This window comes from Pleurodeles waltl, chromosome 4_2, assembly GCF_031143425.1.
Source record: "Pleurodeles waltl isolate 20211129_DDA chromosome 4_2, aPleWal1.hap1.20221129, whole genome shotgun sequence".
Classification (NCBI taxonomy): domain Eukaryota; kingdom Metazoa; phylum Chordata; class Amphibia; order Caudata; family Salamandridae; genus Pleurodeles; species Pleurodeles waltl.
In genome coordinates, this window is record NC_090443.1 from 12,962,900 (window position 1) to 12,990,686 (window position 27,787).

The window sequence follows — 27,787 nt, forward strand, 5'->3', positions numbered from 1 at the left end:
TGCTGTGTCATAGTTCTTGCAAAATTGCAACATAGCCTGGTAAATACCTGCAGAAAGTACCTGTTAGATATATACTGTAAATTCTAAAATGCATTTCTTACATACACTGCACATGAAAGAATTATCAGAGGAATGTTAAGGCCATGGCAAAAGGGAACTTGAAGACAAATCAGGAGTCGTATAGTAAAAGGTAGAACAAGTATTGCATAACTTGACCTAACTACACATAATAAAATAAATACAAGAATTTCGCACCGTTAACCCTTTATGACTAGGGATTCTGCTACACTGGCCTAATAAAACGAGACACAATGAATGACAGGAACATTAATAAGAAAAGCCTTTTAATATAAACATTTGCACATATTAAATTACATGATTTCATCTCATATTCAGGCCTGTCCTGCAAGTGGACATATTACACCAAAACCAGTGCCACCCATTAGCTCCCCTAAGTGTCTTCTTTCAGGCAGTTCTCTTCTTGAATAGGCCTATTAAAGTGCAGCAGGAAGTCTCTGATCATACCTAAGAAGTCACGAAGAAGGTATTATGCACTTCCCAAACGCTTCAATAAATAAAAGGACACACAGGCATGGATACAAGATGGTTACGGGATAAATGACTTGTGTGTATAAAGTGTTAAATTGGATTAGTAATAAAGCACTTAGCTGCCTTCGGGACATATTAGGCCTCCAAAGCGATAGAGGTGAGGAGGCTCTTCCCAGACAATTAAGTACATTGAGCTGACAGCGACTGCCCGCTCTCAATTCAAATGTTACGCCCAAAATGATGTTCAAATGGACCTGCAGGAAGGCAGGCTTGCTTCAGAATCTGGAGGAGACTGTGGTATCGTGAATGGGAAAGAGAACTTCACTGCCTTTTTCTTATCTCACCCCATCACACAGAAGCCAAGCTGTAGTGTTCGAATGCCAGAGCACAAGTTGGTACCTCAGCTTGACTTTCATTCTGACAGACATTAATTAACACTGCACAATACACACATACATCACCTTGCCTATTAATCTTGTCCACATGCAGTGGCACACATGTTTAAAACTCACAGATCCCATTTCCTCAAATTCTGGTGCCCATAGGGAGGGTTATCAATCTGTTGTGAATTCGAAAATGCATCCAGTTTCCGCAACATCCTTGTAACTATGATGCATATTCAAATACACTAAATGGACAACAAGCATAACTAATGCATGCCCTCTAGTGATTCCAACAGGTAGCAGCACAATTTCCTCCAATCAGTACACTTAATTTATGCGTCAAAGTTTTGGCAGGTAACATCAGAAGGCTGACACTACATTAAGCCTCAACCCATAGTATCAAACACACCCAAACCCTTGGAATAGGCTAAATGGCCCACAGGGATAAAACGTTCTGTAGTAACCAATCTGTCCATTGGAATCCACTAGTTAAAGGCTCTATATATTTTCCTTTTTTGATTTCCGGAGCCCATATAGTTCTAGAGATGGAAAGCTCAGCATCACTACACTTGTACCCCTCAACCAATCCAGTGCTTAGGTAAAAGGGTACAAATCCCTAAAGCAATTCCCTGAGCCCGCCTAGCCCACGATGCGACAGACGCCACCTGCCTTGTCAATATCATGAGACACTTAAGTCTTAGAGGTGAGGGCTTCAGTGACCCTTAGCCCATCCATTGCTTGATTTGAAAGGCTGTCTATGTAGCTGCTAGACCCCGGCATTCACCCAGCCTCAGAGCTCAGCATTCCTGTGCAATCCCCTGATCAAAGTCAGTCCCACAGGAGGACAAGCTTCTCATTCAAGTCCATTCAACTTTATAAGAGATAGCATATGTAAATCTCGTGCCAATCCAATCAACTGTAGAAAAGACAAGATCTATATCCACTAAGACATCCATTCTTAAAGATCGAATGAGCATTATCCCTATGCATATTTTATACTCTGTACCATTCCCACAATAATGTACAGCATAATGGGCCTAGGACTGACCTTTTAATTGTACAGCACGAGAACAATCCCACAATGCAGAATGTATGTAATGCAGCCACTTTCTTTTCTCACTTGCAGACTTGTAACCTGGCGACATGGCTGGTGGGAAGCTTTAAAATTAAATGGATTTTCTTGAATGATACTGGAGCTGTGAAATGTGGAAGTGCACCCAAGTCCCCAAGAGTTTTAAAGACCATCACAAGTTAATTTTAAAACAATGTCCATTGTGTTTTAACAACAGTTATGAATTTTAAAAGGTGATTCCACTTGACCTTCAAAACAACCGCGGCGTTTTTTTAAATGTAATTTTCTCCCAGTTTTCATGGCAACTTTCCTTTTTCATAAAAAAAATCCTGGTGATTTAAAAAAACATCTTAGGGACTTACATGCAAAGTTTCCTTGGGATTTCACCACCAAGAGATATTCAGAGAGACATCACAGTAATTGATCATGAATACAGGCACTGGAAGGGAGGTGGCTGAATTTCAAGTTCTGGTGCTGTGTCGAGTAATTCTTGGCACTATATTGCACAGTTCTCAGCGCACTGGCATCATCTGTAAAACTCTGGACAGTTTAGGGTGCACTGGGCACTACAGTTAGTATTTCCTTTGGCTGGCTGTAGCAGAAATGCTTCCGTCGCTATAGCAAGGACATTTGTGACCTCAGTACAACAGATAAATAACCATTGTCAAAAGACAAAACATTTCTCTCAGGCATGGCCCAGCTGTTAGTGAACCTCACTGCTGAAATAACAAAGATACATAAAAAAAAAAAAAGTAACTGTCAACTTCTAAGAGTATAAAAGCTGTCGAGCACCAAGGCGTGTGCGCGACCATGTGTGTGCACTAAAGTGCTGAGTTCACAAGCTGATCCAGCATGGGTAGGAAACAGCACCATCTTTCCCCCTTTGGTAACGGAAAGCGAAGTCCCACCAGGCTCCGTCACAAGGCAAAGAGCAGAACGAGGACCACCACAAGGACTGCCACGAGGATGGCAATCGCGCACCACTGCCGCCGCTCTAGAGAAGGAAATGAGCACACAGTCAAATACCATATAAATCCATTGACATAGCTCCTTAGTACAAAGCAATTCACTGCATATAAAGTCCCTGTCAGAGGCATGCACACTCCGCTTCAGGTTGAGAAGAAAATCGAATGTTGGGATTTAGTTAATTTGACGCTATGTGCATGCTGAACGGTCTTCACTGCAACAGTGGATCTTTAAGATCCATGGGAAAGAGCATGTGGAGGTTCGGTATATTTAATTTCTTGCAGAGTTGTTCAAGGTTCATGACGGGTACTTCGTACTTAGTATCACCCGAAGGTCATTTACCTAGAAAGAGCTCCTTGTGATTGTGACTTAAGGCATACTGTGTACCCCAGTCAGATGTTGTGTGAATAGATAGATCTTAATAGGCAAAGAGAGTCCATTGAGTAACTCCAGTCCTCATCAGTTAACATCAAGATCTGATTCATGGAATGATAGCTCAGTTTGTTAATGCACCTGCTGCAGGATCTGAATGTAATCTACAGCACATAGGCAGATATATCTGTTAGAGAGCAACAACCTTCCCCATGTACCCGCAGCGTATCCTCACAGTCCAGTTCTGTTTCCTTGATCACTCCATACTTCATGAATAGTCACAAAATATACAGGGGAGGGTGAACTTTTTGGACAGACATTGCAGGTTTCCACAGGATTAACACTAGTGCTAGAAGAGGTCTTACCAGTAGGGATATACTCGTAATCTACCCATCTCCTACCAGATAAAATTGGTCTTAATATTTAAAAATGATTCACGCAACCAAAATGTATGGCGTGCCTCATCACTGAGCACTACTTCCAGCACAGGTATTGTTACTAGATGGGCTAGACCCTCCTTTTGGAGGGAGAGCTTCAATAGTATACCTAAGGACTTAACGGGGGGGGAGGCGGGGGAGGTTCTCAAAGTAGTTGGGAGGTTAAAATAGGCTGCAGGTGTACCCACATATTTCAATAATAATATGGCTGGTTTAAAAGTAGGGCAGGTGCAACAGAGGTTTTTTTTTTTTTTTTTTTTTTTTTTTTTTTTTTTTAACTCCACCATCCTCCGGTCAACATGTTTCAGCCGTTCAGTTTTAGCCCCAAAATGTATTTGGCTTTCATCCGAACCATTCACATCCCCTACATTACTGTAAACTTCACTCTTCATAATGGTATTGATATTGGAATTATGGGTGTGTGCCACTTGCCCACGCTAATCATCCAAAAACACTCATGACTTCACAGTCATTTTCCCGTATCAAATAAAGTCCAGAGACCTGGCTGCCTGACGAATTTTGTTAGATGGGGTAATATTGCCCCATAGGAAATGAACGGACAGGCGCCATCTTTGTCACACACATTCATTCCACAGTGGGGGCCCAGCAGATACTACTTAAGTCCCTCAGAAAACAAGACATTTAGCACTGGGTGTGGGGAAGGGTAATATGAGGGTAATGTCTGCTAAGCAGGTTGCTTTGTGCTCTCAAAAGCAAAAGGAATTTGGTCACAGTCAGGTTGAATTTTAGATAGATGCTGGGCATCAGTTCTGAAGGAGCTCAAGGTTGATGCTGAGAAATTATATGTCGTTCCACAATGATATATTTGGTAGAACTGTTTGTTGGTTGCATAGTTAGAGATTGATGTTGCCATTGAGACAAGTCCCTCGAGTTTCAATTCAGAGACTAAAGGTGATGGGGGAGTGATGGATCTTTGGCGGAATTTCTGGAACGTTGGTTATCCAATCTATTAGCGATCAGTGAGATAGCAGATGAATCAGTACAGGACTGTGTCAATGAAATCCATGTGCGTTCCCATGCTGTTGAGCAAATGCTTGGCCCTCAACTGTGTCAAAGACTGCCGAGTGGTAACGCAGGATTAAGAGACAAGTCCGTTTTTTTTCACTGACTACTAGAATGGTAGTTTACTCCTTACTGCTGCATGTTCTAATCAGATTTGTAAACCTCTATGACAGTGCCCTTAGCAATATATTCTTGTAGTAGAATAGCAAAACCTTTATCAATGATCCTTCTAATGAAGGGGAGCTGAGTGATGGGATGGTGGTAGGCATGGTTGTCTTGTTAAGATATTTTTTAAACAACGGGAGGATCTGTCCTGTGTGAGGTTGTCTGGGAAGGTTCTTTGTTTGAGGGAAGCATGGATGATGTCCAGCGGTGTTAGGGCACCCCCTCATGATGAATGATGGCAGGATGTGTCTTCATAAGAGGAGGCCTTGAGCGCTTGGATGTTGGCTAGATTGGTGAATGGGTTTTGGAGGGGTGAGGTCAAAGGCAGTCCATTTGGGGATGGAGCAATGTGGGATAATGAGCAGTGAGCATGTCTTTCTTGAGTTGTCCATAAGTGATTAGATTTTTCTCATCTTATAGGACAAAATGTTGACGGAGTTGAACTTGTCGCTATACTCTGGGGCTATAGAATCTAATCTCATTTGATGTGGCGCTTGACTGCATCGAAAAGAGCTTAGCTCCTCTTCAATGTTTTTACTGGTGGTAGCTTTATAGAAAAAAAGCATTAGAACAAGCAAAAGAGTGATCTTTAGGCTGAGTGAAAAGCTTTGGGATGGGTAACTAAGGCCAATGGACAGTTTCATGTCTTTCCTTGTCCTAGGTTGTGTGTATTCTCAGGAAGTTCTCTGGCGTACCAAAATAAGTTTTAAGCTTAGAGAATCATGGTTTGATAGTTCATTGATTTGTTTATGGTAAAGGCACATAAGTAGGATGCTGAAATCTGGGAAGGTGTTTGTACAGTCTATCTGAAGACTGGCGGGGAAGGCACGCTGACAGAGCCTACCATGTGGATGGTGTTGAGAAGCATCAGAAAATCTCGGTATTTCTGAATAGGAAACTAGTCAACAAAGGGGGATAGTTAGAAAATGGCATTTAAGGCTTTGAAGTGGCAGGTCATACCTGGTAGTAAAACCAGCTCCAACAATAGCCTACCAAGAAGAAAAGAGGCATGTACATCTGGTTGAGAAACACACATGCAAACTGTGTGCGAGAGGCAGGGGGAAAGAAAATAGTTGTAACACAAAGAAAAATTAAAAACAGAAACACAAATCAATAGCAATTGTAGTAAGCTGGCTTCTGGTTGTAGTACCCCCTACTTTTTGCCTGGTGTTAGTATGTTTTGGACTGTAGTGCACTGGGATCCTGCTGATTAGAACCCCAGTGTCAGTGCTCTCTCCCCTAAATAAAGTAGGTTACTTTTCACACCCACAATTTGCATACTGGTGCACCCCTGTAAGTCCCTAGTATGTGGTACCTAGGCACCCAGGGCATTGGTATACCAGTGGTCCCCTATGTGCTGCAGCATATATTATGCCACCCATAGGAGCCCATGCAAACCGTGACTGCAGGCCTGCCATTGCAGCCTGCGTGAAAGGGTGCATGCACTCTTTCACTGCCAAACCTAAACATTGCACTTACACATTATAAGACACCCCTCTGGTAGGCCCTTCATCCCAAGGGAAGGGTGCATATCTCTCAGTGTGAAGGTACACCTGCATGAGCAGGGTAGTCCTACAGGCCCCCAAGCCAATTCCTGGACTCTGTAAGTGAGGGTAAGCCATCTTAAGGTATGTAGTGGACACTGGCCAACACGAGTGGTCCAACTACATAATAGCTACTCAGAACCTAGGCATGTTTGGTATCAAACATGTTGGAATCATGCAATGAATTACACCAATTCCAGTGTTAGTTGACTGATACCATGTACTGTTTCCTAGGGGAAACCCCAATTCTGCCACTACAGCATTATGGGATCTAGCTGCCAGTCCACGCTGCTGCTGACCCCAGACACTGTTCTGCCCTCCTGCTGGTGAGCCAGGCTCAGGCCAGGGGAATAGAACAAATGAATTCCTGCAAGCAAGAAATGTGACCACTTCTCCCTGTGTATTAGGTGTCTTAAGTGCTGGAGTGGGGTGGCCTCCGAGCACCACCAGACTGCTTTAAAGGGCACATTTGGTGCCCTCCTTTCATTATCCGCTTTGCACCAGTTCAGCAACCCCCGGTTCTCGCGCTGGCATGAAACTATACAAAGGACAGGGGAGTGACCACCCTCCCCTGTCCAGCTCCTAGAGGTCTGATGGGTGGCCACTTGATTCTGCCATCTTGCAAATAAGATGTGCAGGGGCCCTTGCAAGCATCCGGTTGGTTAGGCCAATTAGGAGACATCCCTGACCCCTTTGATAGGTGGGTCACTGCAGAGAAACACCAACCCCCTTTTAGAGTTATTTAAGGGCTCCCTCGTGGGTTGGTCCTTAGATTAATCAAGCAAGACTCTACAAGAACTCTGCAAGCCATCTTCTGCCCCTGGCCTTGGAACCGCTGCTGGTCTTCACCTGGAACCGAACAAGTCTGCTTCTGGTGGGAAGGCTCCCACTGCTGCATTGTTTCACCGCTTCCTGCAAGAATTCACCAACATCTAAGGCTGTGTATCCTCTAGGGTCACAAGGACTCTGTTTGCACCAGGACTCATAAAGGAATCTCCTTTGGAGGGAATGTCTCACTCCTCTGCAACCGCAGGCACCTCAAGGCATTTGTCGACCGGTTGGTGGGGTCTGCTTGTCCTTGGACATCTGCAGATCCTACTTCACAGGTGATGAGTCTGTGGCCTCCTCTGGGTCCAGCTAGTCTTCTAACCAAGTTGGGAGACTGTAGGCCCTTGCTCCTGCCACTGGACTAGCACCCCTGTGCACAGCGACTGTTGCACTTGCCAAGGCTTGTTGACTCTTCCCCTGGGAGATCTTCATGCTCCAAGAAGGCCCACCCCCCAGCACTCTGCAAACTGAAGATCAGCTCCTGTCCTGCAACTCCTGCGACATGGGACTTCTGTTTTGCTGGGTTGATAAGGCCTCCTTGGGTCTCCCTGTGTCCGGCGCCTGTGGGTCACTCGTGGGGGCTCCACCGGCTTCTGTTGGCCTCCCTGTGTGCTGAGGGCCAGCTCTGACTCTCCCTCCTGGGTAGAGTCCCCTGGGCATTGCTGTCCCCAAAACTTTGCAAACTCCTCTTCTGTGCCTGTTTGCATTTGCCAATGCTTGTTGGTGACCTGGTTGGTAACTAACCCTTCTGCAATCCAGCGACCATCAATGGACAGCTCGTATGTGTCTCCTGGGATCTTCATCAGCTCCTGGAACTGTACTTCTTCCGCTGGAACTTCCATCTTCAGGAGGGTGGCCATTGCCACGTGCACCACCTGAGCACCTCCTTGGGTGCTGGACTCTGTTCCCTTCCTTTGCAGGTCCTCCAAGTCCAGAATCAGTCCCTGGGTTCCACCGGCCTGGCCCATGGGTCATAAAAGCAGCTAGACAATACAAGGCATCCACAGTCTTCAGAGAGAGAGGGAGAGTCCCTTCTCCCCTCTGCATCCGGGTCCCTGGTGTAGGTACTCCTGTCGTCTGGGTATCCTGGGGTAAGGGCACTCTCCATCCATCCTCTTGCTTGCTGGTTTCCTCTAGGTCTGCTGGGAAGGGTCCTGAATTCCACAAACTCAAACCACTACACTCTGTGTTGGTCTACGGGACAACTGGGTGGGTAATTGACTTTCTCCTGGTTGCTTGGGTCACTTACTGTCCCTACCCTCTGGTGTTCCTAACTCTTCCCAGACCCTAGCTAACCACCACACTTACCTTGGCTGGAGTCATACTTTCACATTCCACTTTTTTTTGTATATAGTTTGACCCTCCCCTAGGGCACTGTATATGTACATGCTATTTGTAATGGTTATTTCATGTGTGTAATTGTATGTAATATCTCAAAAGGGAGATATGTCAATGTCAGTTTAGTAGTGCTGTAATAAAGAATCTTTTATTTCTGCAACACTTGTGTGGTTCTTTCTTGTGACTAAGTTATTGTTTGACTACGTTGGTATTGCAAATGTTTTACATTTCTCCTGGATAAACTTTAGCTGCTCGCCTCAGCTACCCCTAGAGAACTTCTGCTATCTCAACACCTATTCACTATCACTAAGGGTTGCCTGGACTCAGTATAGGGTGCCACACCATAGGTGTACACCATGAACTGAACCAGCCTCCTACACTAATCAGATGAAAAATCAGGGAAAAAGGGGGACAATGCAACTAGAAAGTAAAGCAAAGTGTGGAGAAGGAGGAAGTCAGGCAACAGAGATCATAGGGTGCAGCATTTACCGCTTGTCATGTGTGAGACTTTTGCCATCTTCTTGAGTACACCATCCATGCGTGACTGAGTGTTATCCATCTCTTGTGCAAAGTCATCGAGCATCCTGAAAAGAGAAAGAAGCAGCAACAAAGTATAGTAGACTCTTGAAGACCAGAAAACAAATGAAGAACCCAGGCAGGATACAGGTCTGCATTAAGAACACTGCTAAAGTGATGACACTGGTGTACCCTGCAGAACAGATATTGGAAGGATAGCACCTCCTCTTATTTTGAATCGTCAGTACTGGGGGAAACCTCATTTCAATGGAATCAATTTAGTTCAAACCAAGAAAGACAGAGGAAGGAGTGTGTTCACAGGGGTGTGGAATTTCTATTGTCCAACACTCCATGGGCTGCCAGTTCACAGAACTACATTATGGATCTATGAAAGACCATTGTCTGCAGTTGAGGTAAGGTTTGTATACATATGTTCATGCTGTTAGAACTTGTAGTTATGGTTTGTTAATGCTAAGTCTTTATTAATAGGGTGAGAGCTGTAGGGAAATGCTATGAGTTCTGACTGCAAAAGTGTGTTCACATTTGTATACAATAGTGGACCAACTGTCAGTAGTGCAAAGTTAAACATTTTGAGGATCCCTCTAATGCTACCAGAATGCTTGATCATTCATTTGTTCAAGATAAAATGTAAACAGAAAATAGCAACTAGAAGAAAAATGTTTGCCAAACAACACTTTTGGGTACCATTTCTTTGAAGCGTAGTATAGTATAATGTGTTGATACATAATAGTATTTCCAACAAATATCAATAATGGAAAATGTGTGCAAAACCAGTTTCTGCAAGACTATGGGGAACATGACAAACATGCATTGGCAAAGCCAATTACTCTGACGGTGATTACCAGCCTTTTGGTTTTGTCAATGTGTGTTTTGTTTTGACATAGATTTTGCAAAATGTTATTGTTGCAGGAGCTTCCAGGTCCTCACCAAAGTGAGAAAAAAAATGCCTAAAAGCAAGAGTGTTTTTCAACTAAAAAAAAAAAAGCACACATTGCTATAGCAGTTCAGCTGGAACTGAAGGAAACTACTTTGTGTGCTGATGTGTTCTCATGACAGAGCAGAATACCATCACTCACAGTGCAGATATATAACATATATATGGAAAATGTCACATACCTAGTGTACATCTGTTTGTGGTATGTAGTGCTGCAGGTTCACATGCTTTGCATAAATTTGCCATTTGGTGTTGGGCTCGGAGTGTTACAAGTTGTTTTTCTTCGAAGAAGCTTTTTCGAGTCACAAGATAGAGTGACTCCTCCTCTATATGATAGTGTGCATGGGCATAGAGTCCTTTGTTAGATTGTTTTCCCGCAGGAGGGTGATGTAAGGAGTAAAGAATTGTATATGTACATTTATATAATAAGTAAAGAAGATGTCCATGCGATGTATATACATATTTACATAATAAAGTACAACAACGACTACAGGCTTCTGGGGTGGAGGGAGGGCACCTGTGAATCTACAGCACTACATGCCACAAACAGATGTACACTAGGTAAGTGACATTTTCCGTTCAATGGCATGTGTAGCTGCAGATACACATGCTTTGCACTGACTGAAAAAGCAGTCCCCTCCTAAAATAAGCGGTGGCTAGCCTGTAGGAGTTGGAGTAGTTTGAAACAGTGTTGCACTGCTTGACCAACATGGCCAGACAGCACATCCACACAACAGTGTTTTGTAGATGTGTGTGGTGTAGACCATGTGGCTGTTTTGCATATGTCTGCCATTGGTATATTTCCTAAAAATGCCATTGAAGCTTCTTTCTTCCTAGTAGAATGTGCCTTAAGAGTTACCAATAGTTGCCTTTTAGCTTAAAGATGGCAAGTTTGAATACACTTTACTATCCATCTGGCTAATCCTTGTTTTGAAAAAGGATTACCCTTATCAGGCTGTTGAAACGACACAAAAAGTTGTTTAGATTTACTGAAATCTTTTGTTCTGTCTATGTAATACAAGAGATCTCTTTTGACATCAAGAGTGTGCAGAGCTCTTTCAGCAACTGAATATGGCCGTGGAAAGAAGACTAGCAATTCCACTGACTGATTGATGTGAAATGGTGAACCCCCCCTTTGGGAAGAAATGTTGGATTTCTCCTAAGTACTATTTTGTGTTTGTGAATTTGGAAGAAAGGTTCTTCTAAAGTGAATGCTTGAATTTGACTAAGTCTTCCTAAGGAAGTAATTGCTACCAAGAAAGCAACTTTCCATGATAGAAATTGAAGAACACAAGAATGCATAGGTTCAAATGGTGGACCCATAAGCCTTGTAAGCACAATGTTAGGATTCCAAGCCGGAGATGGTGGAGCTGTAGATGGAATAACTCTTTTAAGACCCTCCATAAAAGCTTTTATGATAGGAATTCTAAACAGAGAAGTGTGCTGTCTGTTTTGGAGGTAGGCTGATATTGCTGTTGAATGAATTTTAATATATGAATATGCAAGATTTGCTTTTTGTAAATAAAGCAAATAACATACAATAACCTATACTGATGCTTTGAGTGGAATAATGTTTTTGGGTTGACAGTAATATACAAAGTGTTTCCAATTAGCTACAAAGCACTGTCTAGTTGTAGGTTTACGTTCTTCCTTTAGAATGCCATACATTCTGATGGAAGTTGTAGATATCCAAACTCTATGACTCCAGGAGCCAAATCGCCAAGTTGAGCATACTGGGATTAGGATGCCTGATCTGACCTTTGTTTTGAGTCACTAGGTCTCGTCTGTTTGGGAGCTTGTGATGTGGTACTACAGACAGATCCCACAGCTTTGTGCACCAGTGTTGACATGCCCAGGTGGGAGCTATTAGTATCATAGTAAAAGAGGTCTGACAAATCTTGTTGATCAGAAATAAAAATAGTGGGAGAGGGGGGAAAATCGTAAGCAAATATCCCTGACCAACTGATTCATAGAGCATTGCCCTTAGATCGAGGGTGTGAGTACCTGGATGCGATGTTTGAACATTTTGAGTTTTCGTTTGTTGCGAAAGGTCTATGTCTGGTGTTCCCCACATGTGAAAGTACTGTTGAATTACTTGTGTGTGAATCTCCCACTCATGTATTTGGTGCTGTGTCCTGCTTAAGAGGTCGGATAGTTGGTTGTGTATCCCTGGGATATACTCTGCTAATGGGTGAATACAATTGTGAATTGCCCACTTCCAAATTGTCTGTGCTAGAAGGGACTATTGAGATGAATGTGTCCCCCGGTTTCAGCAGATAATACATTGTTGTCATGTTGTCTGTCCTTATTAATACTGTTTTGTGTGTGATTGGTGGTTGGAATGCTTTGAGTGCTAAGAACACTTCCAGCAATTCCAAGTGGTTTATGTGGTAAGTCTGCTGGACCGAGTCCCATTCTTCCTGTATCGTAAGATTGTTGAGATCGGCTCCCCAACTTGTCATTGGTGCATCCATGGTGATTATGGTCTGTGGCACAGGGTCCTAAAATGGCCGCCCTTTTGATAAGTTGGTCTGATTCCACCATTGCAGAGAGTCCTAAGTCTGACGATCTAACAACACTAGACGTGAAGTTGACAATGTGCCTGAGACCATTGTTGTAAAAGACACTGTTGCAGGGGTCTCATGGTTAGACGTGAATTGGTAGTGCTTGCCTGCTATTACAAACTTTAAGTATTTGCGGTGTGCTGGATGTATAGGAATATGGAAGTAAGCATCTTTTAGATCTAATGCTGTCATGTAGTCTTGTTTTTGTAACAAGGGGATGACATCCCGTAGAGTGACCATGTGGAAATTCTCTGAGAGAATGTACTGACTGAGAGGTCTGAGATCTAGGACTGGTCTGAATGTGCCATCCTTTTTTGGTCTGAGCAAGTATAGAGAATATACTCCTGTTGCTTGATGATTGATGTGTACTAGCTCTATTGCACTTTTGAGTAGAAGAGATTCTATCTCTTGTTTCTGCAGAACAATGTGTTCCTGAGAGACCCTGTGTGAACGAGGGGGAATGTTTGGTCGAGTGGAGATGAGTTCTATGCAAAAACCACTGTGGATAATTGACGGTACCCATTGATCTGATGTAATTTGTTGCCAATGATGGTGGAAATGTTGTAGTCTTCCTCCCACAGGAGATGTGTGAGGATGCAAAGAAAGTCACCGCTTTGATGAGGTGGAGGCTCCTCTTGTGGCAGTGGATTTGCCCCTACCTCTGAAATGTTGTCCTCCATAGGAACCCCTGAAAGATCCCCTAGAATAATAAGGCTGTCCCTGTTTTTGTTGGGACGTAGAGGCCTCCGATGTTTGGGGTTTAAAACCCCCCCTCTGAATTGGGGCTTATGAAAAGTGCCCCAAAAAGGTGTTGTGTAAAGGGCACCCATGGTTTTAGCTGTATCAGAGTCCTTTTTTAATTTTTCAACAGTGGTATCCACCTCAAGCCCAAATAGTAGTGGTTTATTGAATGGCATATTAAGGACCGCTTACTGTATCTCAGGTTAGAATCCGGAGGACCATAACCAAGCATGCCTTCTGATTAAAACGCTAATATTTATTCCTCTAGCTGTGGTGTCAGCTGCATCTAGGGCAGATCTATTTTGATCATTGGCAACAGCTTGTCCTTCTGCCACTACCTGCTGTGCCCTTTGTTGGTGTTCTGTAGGGAGATATTGAAGGAACTCCTGCATTTCGCCCCAATGGCCCATGTCATACCTGGCTAAAAAGAGCTTGGGATTTAACAATTCTCCACTGATTTGCAGCTTGAGTTGCCACTCCTTTGCCTGCTGCATCAAATTTGCAGCTTTCTTTAAGAGGGGGGAAAGAGCATCCCCTTTGGACTAACTATGTGCCCTTTTTCTAGCTGCACTGACTACGATGGAATCAGGTGGCAATTGGTGCGTTATAAAAATTGGAGTTGATGGTGCAGCTTTATATTTTTTATCCACCCTAGGTGTTAGTACCATAGACTTTGCAGGCTCTTTAAAAATGTTATCAGCATGTTTTAGCATGTCTGGTAGCATCGGCAAACACTGATACTGTTTATGTGTAGAAGATAGAGTGTTGAATAGTAAATCATCCTCCATGGGCTCAGGGTGCAGCTGCACATTGTGGTATGTGGCTGCTGTAGCAATGACCGGATTATAGGCCGTGGTGCCTTCAGGTGGAGATGGCCTTGTAGGATACAGATCAGGGTCATTAGATGGAATTGGGTCAGAATTGTACATATCCCATGGTTCTATATAAGGATTGTCACCCATATAATCCCCATGTGAGGAGACAGGGAACTGTGCAGAAAACTGTGTGGGTAAAGGTGGTGGAGTGTCAGGTTGTGGTGAAGTAGGAAGGAAAGGCAAATGCGGTGGAGAAGGCTGATGCACTGTCTTTGGCTTCTCCTTGTGCTTAAATAGGTTCACCGTTGAAGGCCCAGATTCCAAACTTTCTTGTAATGACAGTTTCCTTTTGGTTATAAGAGGAGGAGAGGCAATAATTTTCCCTGTATCCTTTTGGATTTGTATTTTCCTCAGTTTATGGTCCATGACCTCAAGAAGGGGCCTAATGTCTGCTGACTCCTCTGAAGATGGAATAGGTTTGCTTCCCACAAATGTATGCTCCGAAAGCTTGGCGATTGACTGCTTTAAACGGGCCAGAAATGTAGTCTCTGAAGCAGATGGAAGTTTTTTCTACTCTGAAGAGGATCTTGGATGCTTCGAAGAGGATCTTGGATGCTTCGAAGAGGATCTTGGATGCTTCGAAGAGGATCTTGGATGCTTCGAAGAGGAGCTTGGATGCTTCGAAGAGGAGCTTGGATGCTTCGAAGAGGAGCTTGGATGCTTCGAAGAGGAGCTTGGATGCTTCGAAGAGGAGCTTGGATGCTTCGAAGAGGAGCTTGGATGTTTCGGCACCAAGGTGGTTTATAAAATTTTGATTCCAAAGTGAAAGCTCCCATCTTACAACTCGATCCTGAAACAGGTGTGGTAGTCTGTCCAGTCAAATGCATTTTGGACTTCTTTGACACCGAACCCGAGGGCCGGCCGTCAAGATGTAATTTTCGGGTCCGACCATGGTCGGCAAGCAGTGGTGGACCCAAGGCCTTTTGTGCTGACTTTTGTAAATGTTTTTGGTGATTGGAAGGGGCTGGCGTACTCACGTACTGCCAGCAGGAATAGCTTGGCTGTAACCATCTGAGTCACAGTCGGAATCGGAGTCTGCGATGGAAACTACAGGTTTCGCCTGTTCCTCACCGAAAATGTCGGGTGTTTGTTCTGTCGACTTCAATGCCATCTCTAGTTGTCGCACTCTTTGATCCCGCAAAGACTTCTTGGACTGGAAGGATCGGCACACCTTGCAGGTTTCCTCCTTATGATCTGGAGAGACGCAGAGGTTGCACACTAAGTGTTGGTCAGTGTAGGGTAACTAGGCATGCACTGAGGGGAGAATCAAATTGGAGTCCGATCCATGAGCCTGTGCACAGTAGGCCGAGAAGGGCGCGGGTGCCCAAAAGGACGTTTAATCTACCCCGATGCCACAATCGGATCGCGTGTAGTTAGAAAAATGCATTTGAAAACAATACAGATGTTGAAGGAAAAGATAAAGAAGTTCCAATAGTACCGATCCGAGATCTACCAGAGCAAGAGGGAACACTTCCGTACCAGACGGCGGAAAGATAACAAAGGACTCGATGCCCATGTGCACTACCACCGAGAGGAGTCACTCAATCTCGTGACTCGAAAAAGCTTCTTTGAAGAAACACAACTTGTAACACTCAGCCCAACACTAGATGGCGAACTTATGCAAAGCATGTGTATCCGCAGCTACACATGCCATTAAACATACATATATATTTTCAATGAAAAAAATAAAGGTTAAACTTTTGTTATAGTTAGGAAAACTCTATTCTTTCTATACAAACCAACCAAGGTACCCAAATAGATATTCTAAAGGTATAATTATACCTTAAATTCATAATTTACGCACCACCTTCAAATTATTATAACTCGTGCACCTCCAAATGCAGCGTAGTGAACTCGGTAGCCACACTACCCGCCACTCTACAACGCACTGTGTTGTGAAAACTTGGGAGGTCTTAAGTGTTGTTATGAATGTTATAATTTCAGAGAGTAAACGTAATGTAACATGAAAAGGTGTAAGCAGTGCACAGAGAAGGCGCAAGTTACAGTTAATGTAGTGTAGCTACCGAGCTCACTACACTGTGTATAGAAATGCGCGCGTTGCAGTAATTTAAAGGTCCTGCAACAATTATAAACTTAAGATATGACTATAACTTTAGAATTTCCAATGTTTGTGTGCTTTGTTTGGTTTGGATAGAAGGAATAAATAACGTTTTCCTAACTATAACAAAGTTGTAACTTTTGTTTATGCCATTGAATTTTAATGGGTTTTATTGTGTTAAAAAATAATAATCTTTAAGTGTAATGTCGTCAGGTAGGGTGTTGTTAAGTGGGGTGTTATCTAGTACCTTGGAGGACAGTGTCAAATAGTGTAGTGTCATACAGTGTAGTAGAGGAGAGGCATGGCGAAGGGAGGAGTGGCATCAAAGGCAGTGGCATAGAGGACAGTGTCAGAGGGCAGTGGCATAAAGTCAATAATCATGGAGTGAGTACAGTGGCGTACAGTGGAGTGGTGCACAGGAGAGTGGTATAGTATGGAATAGCGTAGAGAGGATTGGTGTACAGTAGAGTGGCGTAAGGTTGTGTGGTGTAGAGTGCAACAAAGTGGAGGAGCGTAGAGTGGCAGAGTTGAAAAATGTGGAGTGGAGTCGTGTAGAGCAGAGTGACTTTCAGTGGAGTGGCGTAATCAACTGTCGTACAGAGTAAGAGCATAGAGTGGGATGGCATAGAGTGCAGTAGAGTGGCACAGCGTAGCGTGGAATAGCGTAGAGAGGAGTTGGGTAGAGTGAAGTGGCACAGAGTTTAGAAGCATAAAGTTAAGAGGCGTAAAGTGGAGTGGCATGGAATGGAATAGTGTAGACTGGAGAGGCAGAGAGTGGAATAGCGTACAGTAAAGTGGCGCACAGTATAGAGGTGTAGATTGGTGTGGCGTAGATTGGAGTGGCGTAGAGTCGCATAGAGTGGTGTGAGTTGTAGGCATTAGAAGGGGTGGAGCCCTCACTGAACCTAAAAAGACTCCATCCCCGGGGCCGTTAATTTAATATTATGGAGGAGGGCTGCATGCCCCCACCACCTCTCCCCCAGCAAGGAGAGGCCCAAGGGCCCCATCTCCCGTGGCTGCGTTTTAAATAAAAGGGAGAGGGACAAACCCCGCTTGCTGAACCATAAAATGGCACTAGGCACCCCACCCCTCGGGCCGGCTTAGTGACAGTGTCCTTCGGTCCCCAACCGCCAGCACAGCATTAATTTCTCTGCTTGCTGGAGTAGGCAGGGAAAAGTGCAACTATATCAATCACAACTTCTCCTTTGCCCTGGGAGAAATAAAACGCACCCGACAATAGGCTCCAATCTTCATTTATTACTGCAACAACATAAGCCAATGTGTGCCTCCACTACGCGTTTCGGTCTCTTGACATTGATCATGGATACATGCGGCAGTCCATCATCTCTGTTCAGTGACTTGAAAGGAGATTGTCATTTATCTCATAGGGGTCCTCCAGTGAGCCTCCACTTTGGGAACCATATTTGAGGCATTCTGGTCACAGTAGTTATCAATTAATTTGTTTTAAACCCTCCAATGGGTGTGCAATGATCATGCTGCACTTCATGTTTAGCATACCTATTATCCTGTATTCCACCCTACTTTCATAGGCTGGACAGGCCCCCAAAAGGCATACAGTCTGAGATAGCAGCTACTGCCTACAATTCTTCAGGGGCTGTACAGCGCTTTTTTTTATTTATTTAACAATTGGAGCCTATTGTAGAATGCTTCTCATTTCTCCCTGGGCAAAGGAGAAGTTGTGACATACATATAATAATATATCAATATTAACTCCGATAGGATGTCAGAGCCAAAAGGGTGCTGGCCATTGTCCCACACCCCCCAAATAGGATAACTGTCTGTGGTACCCGGGTGGGCACCGGGGCACCCTGTAAATTAAAAAGAGAAGAAAACACAGCTCCTGCACGGTCCCATAGAGCCACCCGCAGGAAAACAGAGAGACAAAAAAAACAAAAAAGAAGAGTGGGCATCCCAGATTGAACACCACATATTATCATGACATCTTCTATGACATCACTGAAAATATCACTGCAGTATTTGTAATGAAATTGTTGCTGATGTGCATGGTAGGGGCACTAGTTATAGATACTTGGGATAACTATAACTAGGGAATTTGTGTTTTTTTTGTATAAAAAGTTAAGTTGCCACTGAACATTTCACCTAACCATAAAGTCATTTTAAGCTTTGGTTTTTTTTCAGTGAAAATATATATATTGCTGAATAAAGAAATTTAGAAATCGCTGGCCGGAGTAGCTCATTGACTTTCTGACGAGAACAAAAGTCCCTAGCTAAAGCCAGATGTAATTACAAGTCAAATTATTGAAGCAAGTTGCAAAAGTGAACCCATGGTTTATGTCCTCACATTAGTGCAGTTTTACACCTTTCATTGAATTCACAAATACTTACAGAAGTAGGCCTGGAAACTGGATTCCTCTGTAAACTGCATTTCTGTGTCAACAATTATGCATGAGCATGTTTGCTCATATGAGAATCTGCTGAGCATCTGCAAGTTCACTTTCTCTACAACCTCTTTTTTTTACCCACCCTGGAAAAAGTTAAACTTCTACTCCTGTCAAGAGTAAATTTCCAACATGAGGGAAGAGATTTGAGATAGAGTTGATAAAAAGCCTTAAACATGCAAGTTTGTAGGTGCGCAGAGACTCAAAAGGATATTCCAACCTTTAACTACCACTTTTAGCTACTTCCAGCTTCAGTAGGAGGGAAGGTGGAAAATTAAGCAACAATCTTCTCAATGGATTGCCAAAATCAGTGTCTTACTGCATGAAATGCTTTCCTGAATGCTGCTGCCAGGATTGTCTCCAGCTCAAACAACGTGACTGCAGGAATGCTTGCAAACAGTCCAACCACTGACAATCGCTCTGGGTAGCATTACAACTCATCGTTTTTCACCCACTGTGCTACTTTAGGCAGAGTACTGTCCCTGTCGCTCACTGAACTGCAAAGTATTCCTTTCTTCACCTTTTGTGTATTTGATGTACCCCTTCCCAACCACGTTTGTATTGTAAGGGGTATGCCCAGAAGGGGGTCCTTTGCTTAAGTGCGACAAGATCCAAGCTATACCTCACTGACGAAACCTAGCAAAGACAAAAGAGGTCTGGGGTTGCTTGCTTCATTAGGGGGTGAATGTTTGACATTGTTCATCATTCCGTCCATCACTTGTTCTTTTGCGTTTGTCGCCCTAAGTGGGAAGGGTATGCCCAGACGTGGGACCCGTGCTTCCCATGCCCTTGGATTCAAGCTATCCTGGCTGATGAGGGGTGAAACCCCGAAACCGGTCCCAGGATGCTTGTTTCCAGTCCAGGGAAGACCTGGCCTGGCAGTTCGGGCTGGACTGTTCCCATGGGGAACAGGGTCAAGACTGATTTGCATATGGCTGGGTCCAAACTGGAATGGAATGGGCAGCAACAAAAAAAATGGATTTAGGCCCAGATCTCTGTACTGGGGGTGAATGTTTGACATTGTTCATCATTCCGTCCATCACTTGTTCTTTTGCATTTGGCGTTGCCTGGCTGGTCTGGGTGGACTAATTCCATGAAAAGCACGGTCAGTACAGATCTGAATAAGGTGGTCTCTTTCTAGGATGGCATTGTGGATGAAAAATAATGAGAAGATAGGCCACCCAGAGCGATTGCCAGTGTGTATTTGCAAGCATTCCTCTCACCTTTTGTGTGTTATTTCAAAATCACACAAATGAAACTGACATCACATTGATGCTTGCCTTCTTAAAATGGCTTCCAATGAGGTCAGATGAACTTATAAAACTACCTGGGTAAGCTACAAGGGCCTATGATTAAATACTTCTCTCTGAGACTTAGCGGGCTCCTGCTCAGTGAGAAGCAAACTGAACGGTAGTCTACAGAGGAAACACTCAAAGAAAAAGTCCTCCACTGACTGGCCATTGATTTTCTGAGCATAGACACAGGGAATTTCCTACCAGTATCACCAACGAGTAAGAAGTAGTTTAATACTTATATTCTTTTTGTTATACGATTTACCCAACTGTAGTACCCTCAATTATTTTCCAGAGTGTGCACCTTCAAAACATAGTAACAGATTTAACATCGGAAGATGCACATCTTTCCAATTGTATTTCTGATTTTTACGGCTCTAATCATATCACCTGTAATCAGAATTCAGCTGAAACTGCTACCTCACACTGTATTACACATGCCCTGTTCTGTAACAATATGTGGTATTATTGGGCATGTATTATTTTTGTGTAGACAAGTTGTGATACTAAATGGTTAATTTGAGGCACCGTGATGTACTTGTAACATTGTTTCAGTTTTATAAAACACGGAAAAGTATAAGTTAGAATCAAATAAAAATAGGATCACAGCAAAGGAAAGCAATAAGTGCAGAGAGCGGACAGAATGCCAACGTGGAGACTTCAAGAGGCTGGGGAGACCTAGATTGTTTCTACGGAGACCATTTTCTTTTTCTTTTTTTTTTTTTTAAGTGGCAGAATGCGTTACTGGACACACATACATTTGCAAGAGCGCACCCAAAGAAGGCACGCCAGGCCATTAACAGGGAGGGGTGGAGGAGTAATGACAGCTGGAGAAATGTGGCCCAACATATAATTATTTGGGTTGGTTAGCCCTTGGAGAGAACTGCACGTAAGTACAGGTGCAGCTGCTGTATGGCACCATATAGAAAAATGGATAAAACGGGTGTTGGAACCTAGATTCAATGTAAGTTAAGTAACAGGAACAGTCGATCCAGCAGATGGATGACAGGTGCTATGGTACATTAGTTTACAGAGATACGTTTGGGGGCACAACCTCCAAGGTTTGGCACAACTTTCCCTATCTCCTTAAATAATAAACCTATTAAAGGATAGCACCACGCTAGGCTTGTAGTGCCAGTTCTGGTAGGATACATTTGGCCTCCTCCTGCAGTTCAGGCGTGACAGAGGCTATTTACTCTCAGCCTACGCAGATACATTGAAGCAGGGCCCCCACCTCAATCTGTGACTACTCTTGAAAGTGAGGTTTTTCCTGCTTGTTCTGTGGTGCTAAAATTAAAGGATGACTTCTCCCATGCAGTGTAGTATCCGTTCTGGCTCTCCTGCTCCCAACTCTTTCCTGTACTTACACTGCTTGCTCATCCAACTCATCACCTATCCGACCCGACATGTTCTTCAGGACCCGGATGCTGCCCGACACGAGTTCCAGCTGATCATCCTGCTGCTCCATTATAAGCTGCAGAAAAGAAGAGGCACTGGTCAGAGGAGGATCAGAGAAGCACAAGGACTCATTTCCAAGACGCAGGGCATCTCAGCCGGGCTGGGGGCCATGTGCTACTGTCCTGCCCAAAGCTCTGCTAACGAAGACACCCACGGACGACATATTTCTTTGACTCTGAACATATCTACTGCTCTGTCCCAGAGATGTTACAAGACAGACACTTCACTTCATCAGCCCAGGTCTTATTAAACCAGCTCTACAGGTTAAATTGACCGGGTGCTGATAAACAGAGTACAGTTTCCCACCGTGATGTAACATGCCTTTCACTGATCTATTAATAACGTTGCTAGAAAACTTCAAGAACTGTCTGATGTGTAGTGTCACTACTCATAAGATAAAACCCAGACCCTCATCCAGTGGTAATCGCAGCTATCAGCATTAGATATGTAAGCTTTGTGGCAGAATCCCCAACATGTTAGCAGTGTTTTTACAATGTATGCCACAAAGCAGCCTGGGTCTAAAGGAAAAATATTATAGTGTTCAAGCAACTCAGGAAGCTAAACAATGGAGTTAAGGAAATCGGAATGTATCAACTAATCATAATATAACGAATATTCCTAAGAACATCAAACTGTCTTCCTCTCTGACTCAGTGCAAGTTTGGAGGCCTTAGAGTCTGTCCTTCAGGCTGGGCTCGACCAGTCACATTAATTCATGCCAACCCCATCACTTCAGTACAGCGCAGCTGTGCGAGGCGTGGGCCATGGATCCTCTTTTATACACAGCACGAGCTGCAGTGCAGATACCTAAAGTAACAAGCATTTACAATGCAACGGGTCTCGCGATTGCTCATGTTAGAGCTGATCGCGTTGTAAACTCCTAACCCGACTTTTCACCTATCGGGCAAAAGTGCATTTATGTACGTAACCCGAAAAAGTGAAATTAACTATGTAAAGCGCTCGACTTCTGCCAAGCGAGATCGCGCTCGTAAATTAGAGAAAAAGAAGTCCATGAGCCCGATGGAAAACAGCGAGCCTCGCATGTTTTCTGTACTTGGTCGCTGCGCTCGAGGAGGGCTAGCCACCGGAAAAGGCATGACGTATGCGTGCTTTCGACTAATGAAAGCAAGCAGATTTTATTAGGCAAGCCCACGAACCAATCAAAAACACTGACGTGAAGTTGACAGCGCTCCGAGCCCTTTTCTAAATACTAAAGCATCTCGCTGCAATGTGCGAGCGCATGCAACGCAGGCTCGACCCTAAAAAGAAAATACTTTTGGCTACAGAAAACCTAAGGGAAGCTAATTTGAAACAAATAACATTGTGTAGATATGGTGTGTGGTGGCTCTTAGGCCGTGGGACTCCACCTGAAGCCCCTGAAGATGGGCCACTACCGATAATGTTCAGTTGCATTTGAGATGAACGGGCACTCCCTTTTAATACTCGAATCTCTGATAGAGAGTTGTGGAGCAGCTAAGATGGCCGCTCGATAACAACGCTCCTGAGCTGCTGAGGACGTTTTTATATTGGAGGGAGACGTTTTTGACAGCTGGCTGCTTTTTTTTTTCCTCCAGAATTGGATGTTGGAACAAGCAGGGAGCAGTATGGTGAGTTTTTTTCTCTTTTAAAACTCTGGTGTTTTACAGAGTTTAATCTTTTTAACCTACTGCTCCCTTTCTGACAGGAATGCGGCTGCATTGATGGAGAGGATGTCTTGAGCATGAATATTTCTCAGCTAACAAACCAGACACCTTATCCAGGTTGGTTAATGCTAAACTACAATACAATAAGCATTCCTTGGAAAGTGCATGTGGAACTCTACTCAAAATAAATTCAAAATTTTACGGGGGGAAAAATAAAGCGGGTAAACTATTGGCAAATTCTTTAAAGATCAAAAAACAAAAGTCTAAAATTACTGTTATCACAGACACATTTGGAAATAGACACACTAAATATTCAGAAATCCTGGAATGCTTTACTGACTACTATACCACATTATATACTCCCAATATGACTGAAGTGGATGCCTTCTTCCACTCTATTCCTTCGAAACAAAAAGTAGATTTGTCACCATTTGACTCTGACCTATCTGAAGCAGAAATTAAAAATGCCATTACCAAGTTTCCTAAAGATAAGGCTCGTGGCCCAGATGGCTTTTCAACAGAATTTTACTCAACCTTTACATCTATTTTAGTTCCTAAGCTATTAACACTTATACAATATTTCATTTCCAAAGATTAAGCAAAGGGCACTTTTTCTGAAGCTATGTTGTGTTTGATTCCTAAAAAAGATAAGGATTTATCCAAATGTGGTAATTACAGACCTATATCCTTTATTAATGTTGATTGTAAAATCTTTGCAAAAGTCCTAGCCTTACGGATAAATAATTTTATCCCAGACCTAATAGGCATTCATCAGTCAGGTTTTGTTAAGGGGCAATACATATCAGATAATTCTAGAACTTTTCTCAATATTATCCATCTTGCCTCTAAGTCCAGGGATCCTATAGCTGCCATAACTCTAGAGGCTGAAAAAGCCTTTGATCGAGTTTGTTGGGATTTTATGTTTGGAGCATTAAAATGGCATGGTTTTAGTCCTCATATTATTAAAATTATTCAATTTTTATACTCTTCACCCTCTACATCAATTTTAGTCAATGGTAAACAATCTCATTACTTCCCCCTACACAGAGGCACTAGACAAGGTTGTCCTCTATCACCTCTTATTTATATTAGCCCTTGAGCCCCTTCAAGAGAAAATACGTAAGTCATCTGATTTTTATGGTTTTAAGCACAACGATATGGAGATTAAATTCACAGCTTATGCTGATGATATTTTACTTTTTATCTCTAATCCTCACAAGGCTATTCCGGAATTTTTAAAATTATTACAGGAATACTCAAGTGTATCAGGTTATAAGCTTAATGTAGATAAATCAGAGGTTTTGCCATTAAATGCTTACTGTCTACCAGACACGTTTAAAGATACTGGGTTTACGTGGAACTCTAAGCATATCAAATGCCTGGGCATATCCTATTCCAACTCTCTTAAAGACACTGTTCAAACTAATCGCAAAGAGGTAGAGTCAAGGATTGTGAAATTACTTGATAGATGGTATCCTCTTTATTTAGCTTGGTGGAGACGACTGGTCACGATTAAAATGATGTTGTTGCCCATTTAAATTTTTTATTTATCTATGCTTCCCATTAAACTTCCTTCTAGTTTTTTTAAAAATTATAAATGCATTATTTATGACATTTTTATGGAACAAACGTAAACCTCGTATATCTCTAGTCAAATTGCAGGAACCTAGAGACAATGGAGGTGTACATTTTCCATACCTTAGAAGATATCACTCTGCATTTGTTTTAAAACAAATATGGTTGTCCCTCTCTCCCACTTTTCATAAAGGGACCTCTCTATGGAGTCAATTGGAACACTCACAAATTACACCATTTACATTTAGAGATGCAGTTCGGCTTTTAAAACCCCCTAAATCTCTTTTCTCTCTGATAATAACTCAGTCCATTTCTATTGCCAGGCCATTACTTCTTGCCTCTCACTCCTCATATGAGAACCTTAGGCAAACTCCTATATGGTACAATAATGATATTAAATTTCATAATAGAACTTTGGTATGGAAAGAGTGGATGCACAAAGGCATTTTATAACTTTAGATCAGTTAATTCTAGATAATACTGTACTTGAATTTCAAGATATTCAACAGACATTTCATATCTCCACTTATTACGCTGTGAAATATCAAACTCTCTATGCTATCCTCTATAACTTATTGTCTCAATCTTTGGAGGCTCCCTCTTCTACAGAGCCTAATTCCCAACCTTATAATTTTTCCTCACAAGTCCTGGCGTCTTTTATATACAGAACCCTTACACATACCACTCTTGTGAGACCAAAATCTAAAATAGAATTAGCATGGGAGCAGGATTTCAATCAAAGCATTCCTATATCTACATGGAAAAAGATATGGTCAAAACTCCATACAACACCCCGTTCAGCATCTACAACCCAAACGTTATTTTATTTTTACAATAGGTTGTACCATACTCCTGTAGACCTTTATAAATTTAAACTTACTAAATATAGCAAGTGTTGGTCGGGTTCTAAAGAAAACAGTCATTATATGCACGTGTTTTGAGTGCTCTGCAGTTCATACTTTTTGGGAACAAGTTTGGGATAAAGTTAATCAGATTTTCTTCACCAATGTACCTTTCAATGTATTACATGTTTTTTTGGGTAGTACTTCATCTATTTGGTATTCCCAACCACTGCTTGGTAAATTGGCTGATTTGCTCATTGCTGGTGCACTGCAAATTATAACTTCTAATTGGAAAGATACTATGAAAATATCTGTTGTAACTTGGCGGAATCTGATCTGTTATAATCACAGAATGGACCGAGCAAATGCTAATACTACTCAACTGTTAATTAAAATGGACATGCTTTGGTTTCCCCTCACCTCTTTCTTTTCACAACACAAGATTTTACATACTACTGTTAATACTTAATGGTTACTTTATTGTAACTATGTGATTTTTAACTTGCATTGTTTTACTTTTTCTTTCTTTCTTTCTCTCTTCTCTTTCTTTCTTTACTAAAACATAACAAAAAATGCTATTATTTGACAGTACAATATTACAGTCTGGTTGTGTATACAAATTGTTTCTTATAGATATATTTATCTTTATGATTATGATTAATCCTTTTTTTTAATTGTTTTTTCTTCTGGTTGCAAATGTATTTATTCTATTGTACCAGTGTATGCTAACTTATTCAATAAAGCATTATTAAACTAAAAAAAACAAAAAATACTTGAATATCTCACCTTAGAGAGTTTGAGCACAGAAGACTAACATCAGTAAATGGTGGGGTTTATAGACTGAGATTACAATGTGAACAACATTATATTTAATGAATAGGCTGTTGAGTCAGTACTTTATTCCAGAAGAAAGACACTGTTTATTTAATTTTCTTATACTGCATGGTAACACCCAAAGGCATTTAGGCACTTTATACTATCAAACAATTAAATGTACTGATCTTATATTTTGAGGTAAGCTACAAACAAATGAGCAAACAGTAAAACTTCATAGTGTAGAAAAAGGTGCCAAAAAAGAGTGTGGGATGGAAACAGGAAGGGAGAAGCTGTAAAGGGTTGAGACAAAATAAGATTATCCATGAAAAGGCAGGACAGGATAAATACATATAAGCTGTTTTCTGAATGTTAGGAAGGAAGGCAGAGTTCTAACATTTTTTAGTACTGAGTTTCATCCTGAGGCATCCTTGGAGTGGTTTCCCCTGACTTTTTGCCCTCGGACTTAGGACTATGTGCATTTTACCCATGCTGACCAGTGCTAAAGCGCATGGGCTCTTTCCCTAAAACATGGCAACATATAGTTTATCCACAATTGGCATATTTAGTTCACTTATGAGTTCATAGTAAAGGGCACTACATTTCCCCAGGGTCTGTAAATTAAATGTTATTAGTGGGCCTGCTGCACTTAGTGTCATCCACTTTTAGCCTGTGTGCGCAGTTTTAAGCTGCCACATTGACCTGGCAATTTACCCTTTCGCCAGGTCCAAAACCTTCTTTTTAATACATAGAAGTCAACCCTAAAGTAGGCCATGCACAGCTCCAATGGCTGGGTGGGGTGTATTTAAAATGAAGGGCATGTACTTTTAGTAGTCTGAAATGCCTCTTTTAGAAGGTTGGCATTTTCTTACTTTAACCATTCTGCGCCTCGGTCTGTCTCTGAATACATGCCCGGGTTGCGTGACAGCTGGGCTTTGTGCATTCCCTCGAGACAGCCACACACAAAGGGAGCTTAGGTGTGCCTGATAGGCCATCAAAACCATGATGGGTCATCCTGGGCAGGATGGAGGGAGGAGCTGACACTTGCACCTGAATGGGCTGTGCCTGTCACCACACAAAGAGCTGCATACCCCCTATAGTCGGTGCGTATCGATGACAGGGACTTTATGCACTTCAAAGGGCTCTCTTTGAAGTCTTCCCCTCTTCAAAGGCACAACTGAGTACAAGTACTGGACCCCTGACACCACCAATTCAGTACACTCCTAGACCTGAGGACACTGCGAGGAAGAAGGACTGATGTGTTGCTGAAGAGACTGTCACTCTGCTGGACTCCTGCTCTGCTGAGTCTATCCTACTGCCTTCCTTGCCTATGAGTGAGAAGGATTGGACCTGCATCT

The 27,787-nt window shown here is 42.6% G+C and overlaps 1 protein-coding gene across 1 annotated transcript in view; it reads right to left on the reverse strand.

The window, feature by feature from the left end:
• Positions 1 to 327: 327 nt before the first annotated feature.
• Positions 328 to 27,787, reverse strand: part of STX10 (syntaxin 10) — a 113,261-nt gene continuing 85,801 nt past the window's right edge. Inside the window, exons 6-8 of the mRNA XM_069230403.1 lie at positions 21,467 to 21,573; positions 9,167 to 9,261; positions 328 to 2,998 (exon numbers count right to left, since the gene is read on the reverse strand). Coding sequence (XP_069086504.1) covers positions 2,922 to 2,998; positions 9,167 to 9,261; positions 21,467 to 21,573 — 279 coding nt within the window. The 3' untranslated portion in view covers positions 328 to 2,921. The remainder of the gene's footprint in view (positions 2,999 to 9,166; positions 9,262 to 21,466; positions 21,574 to 27,787) is intronic.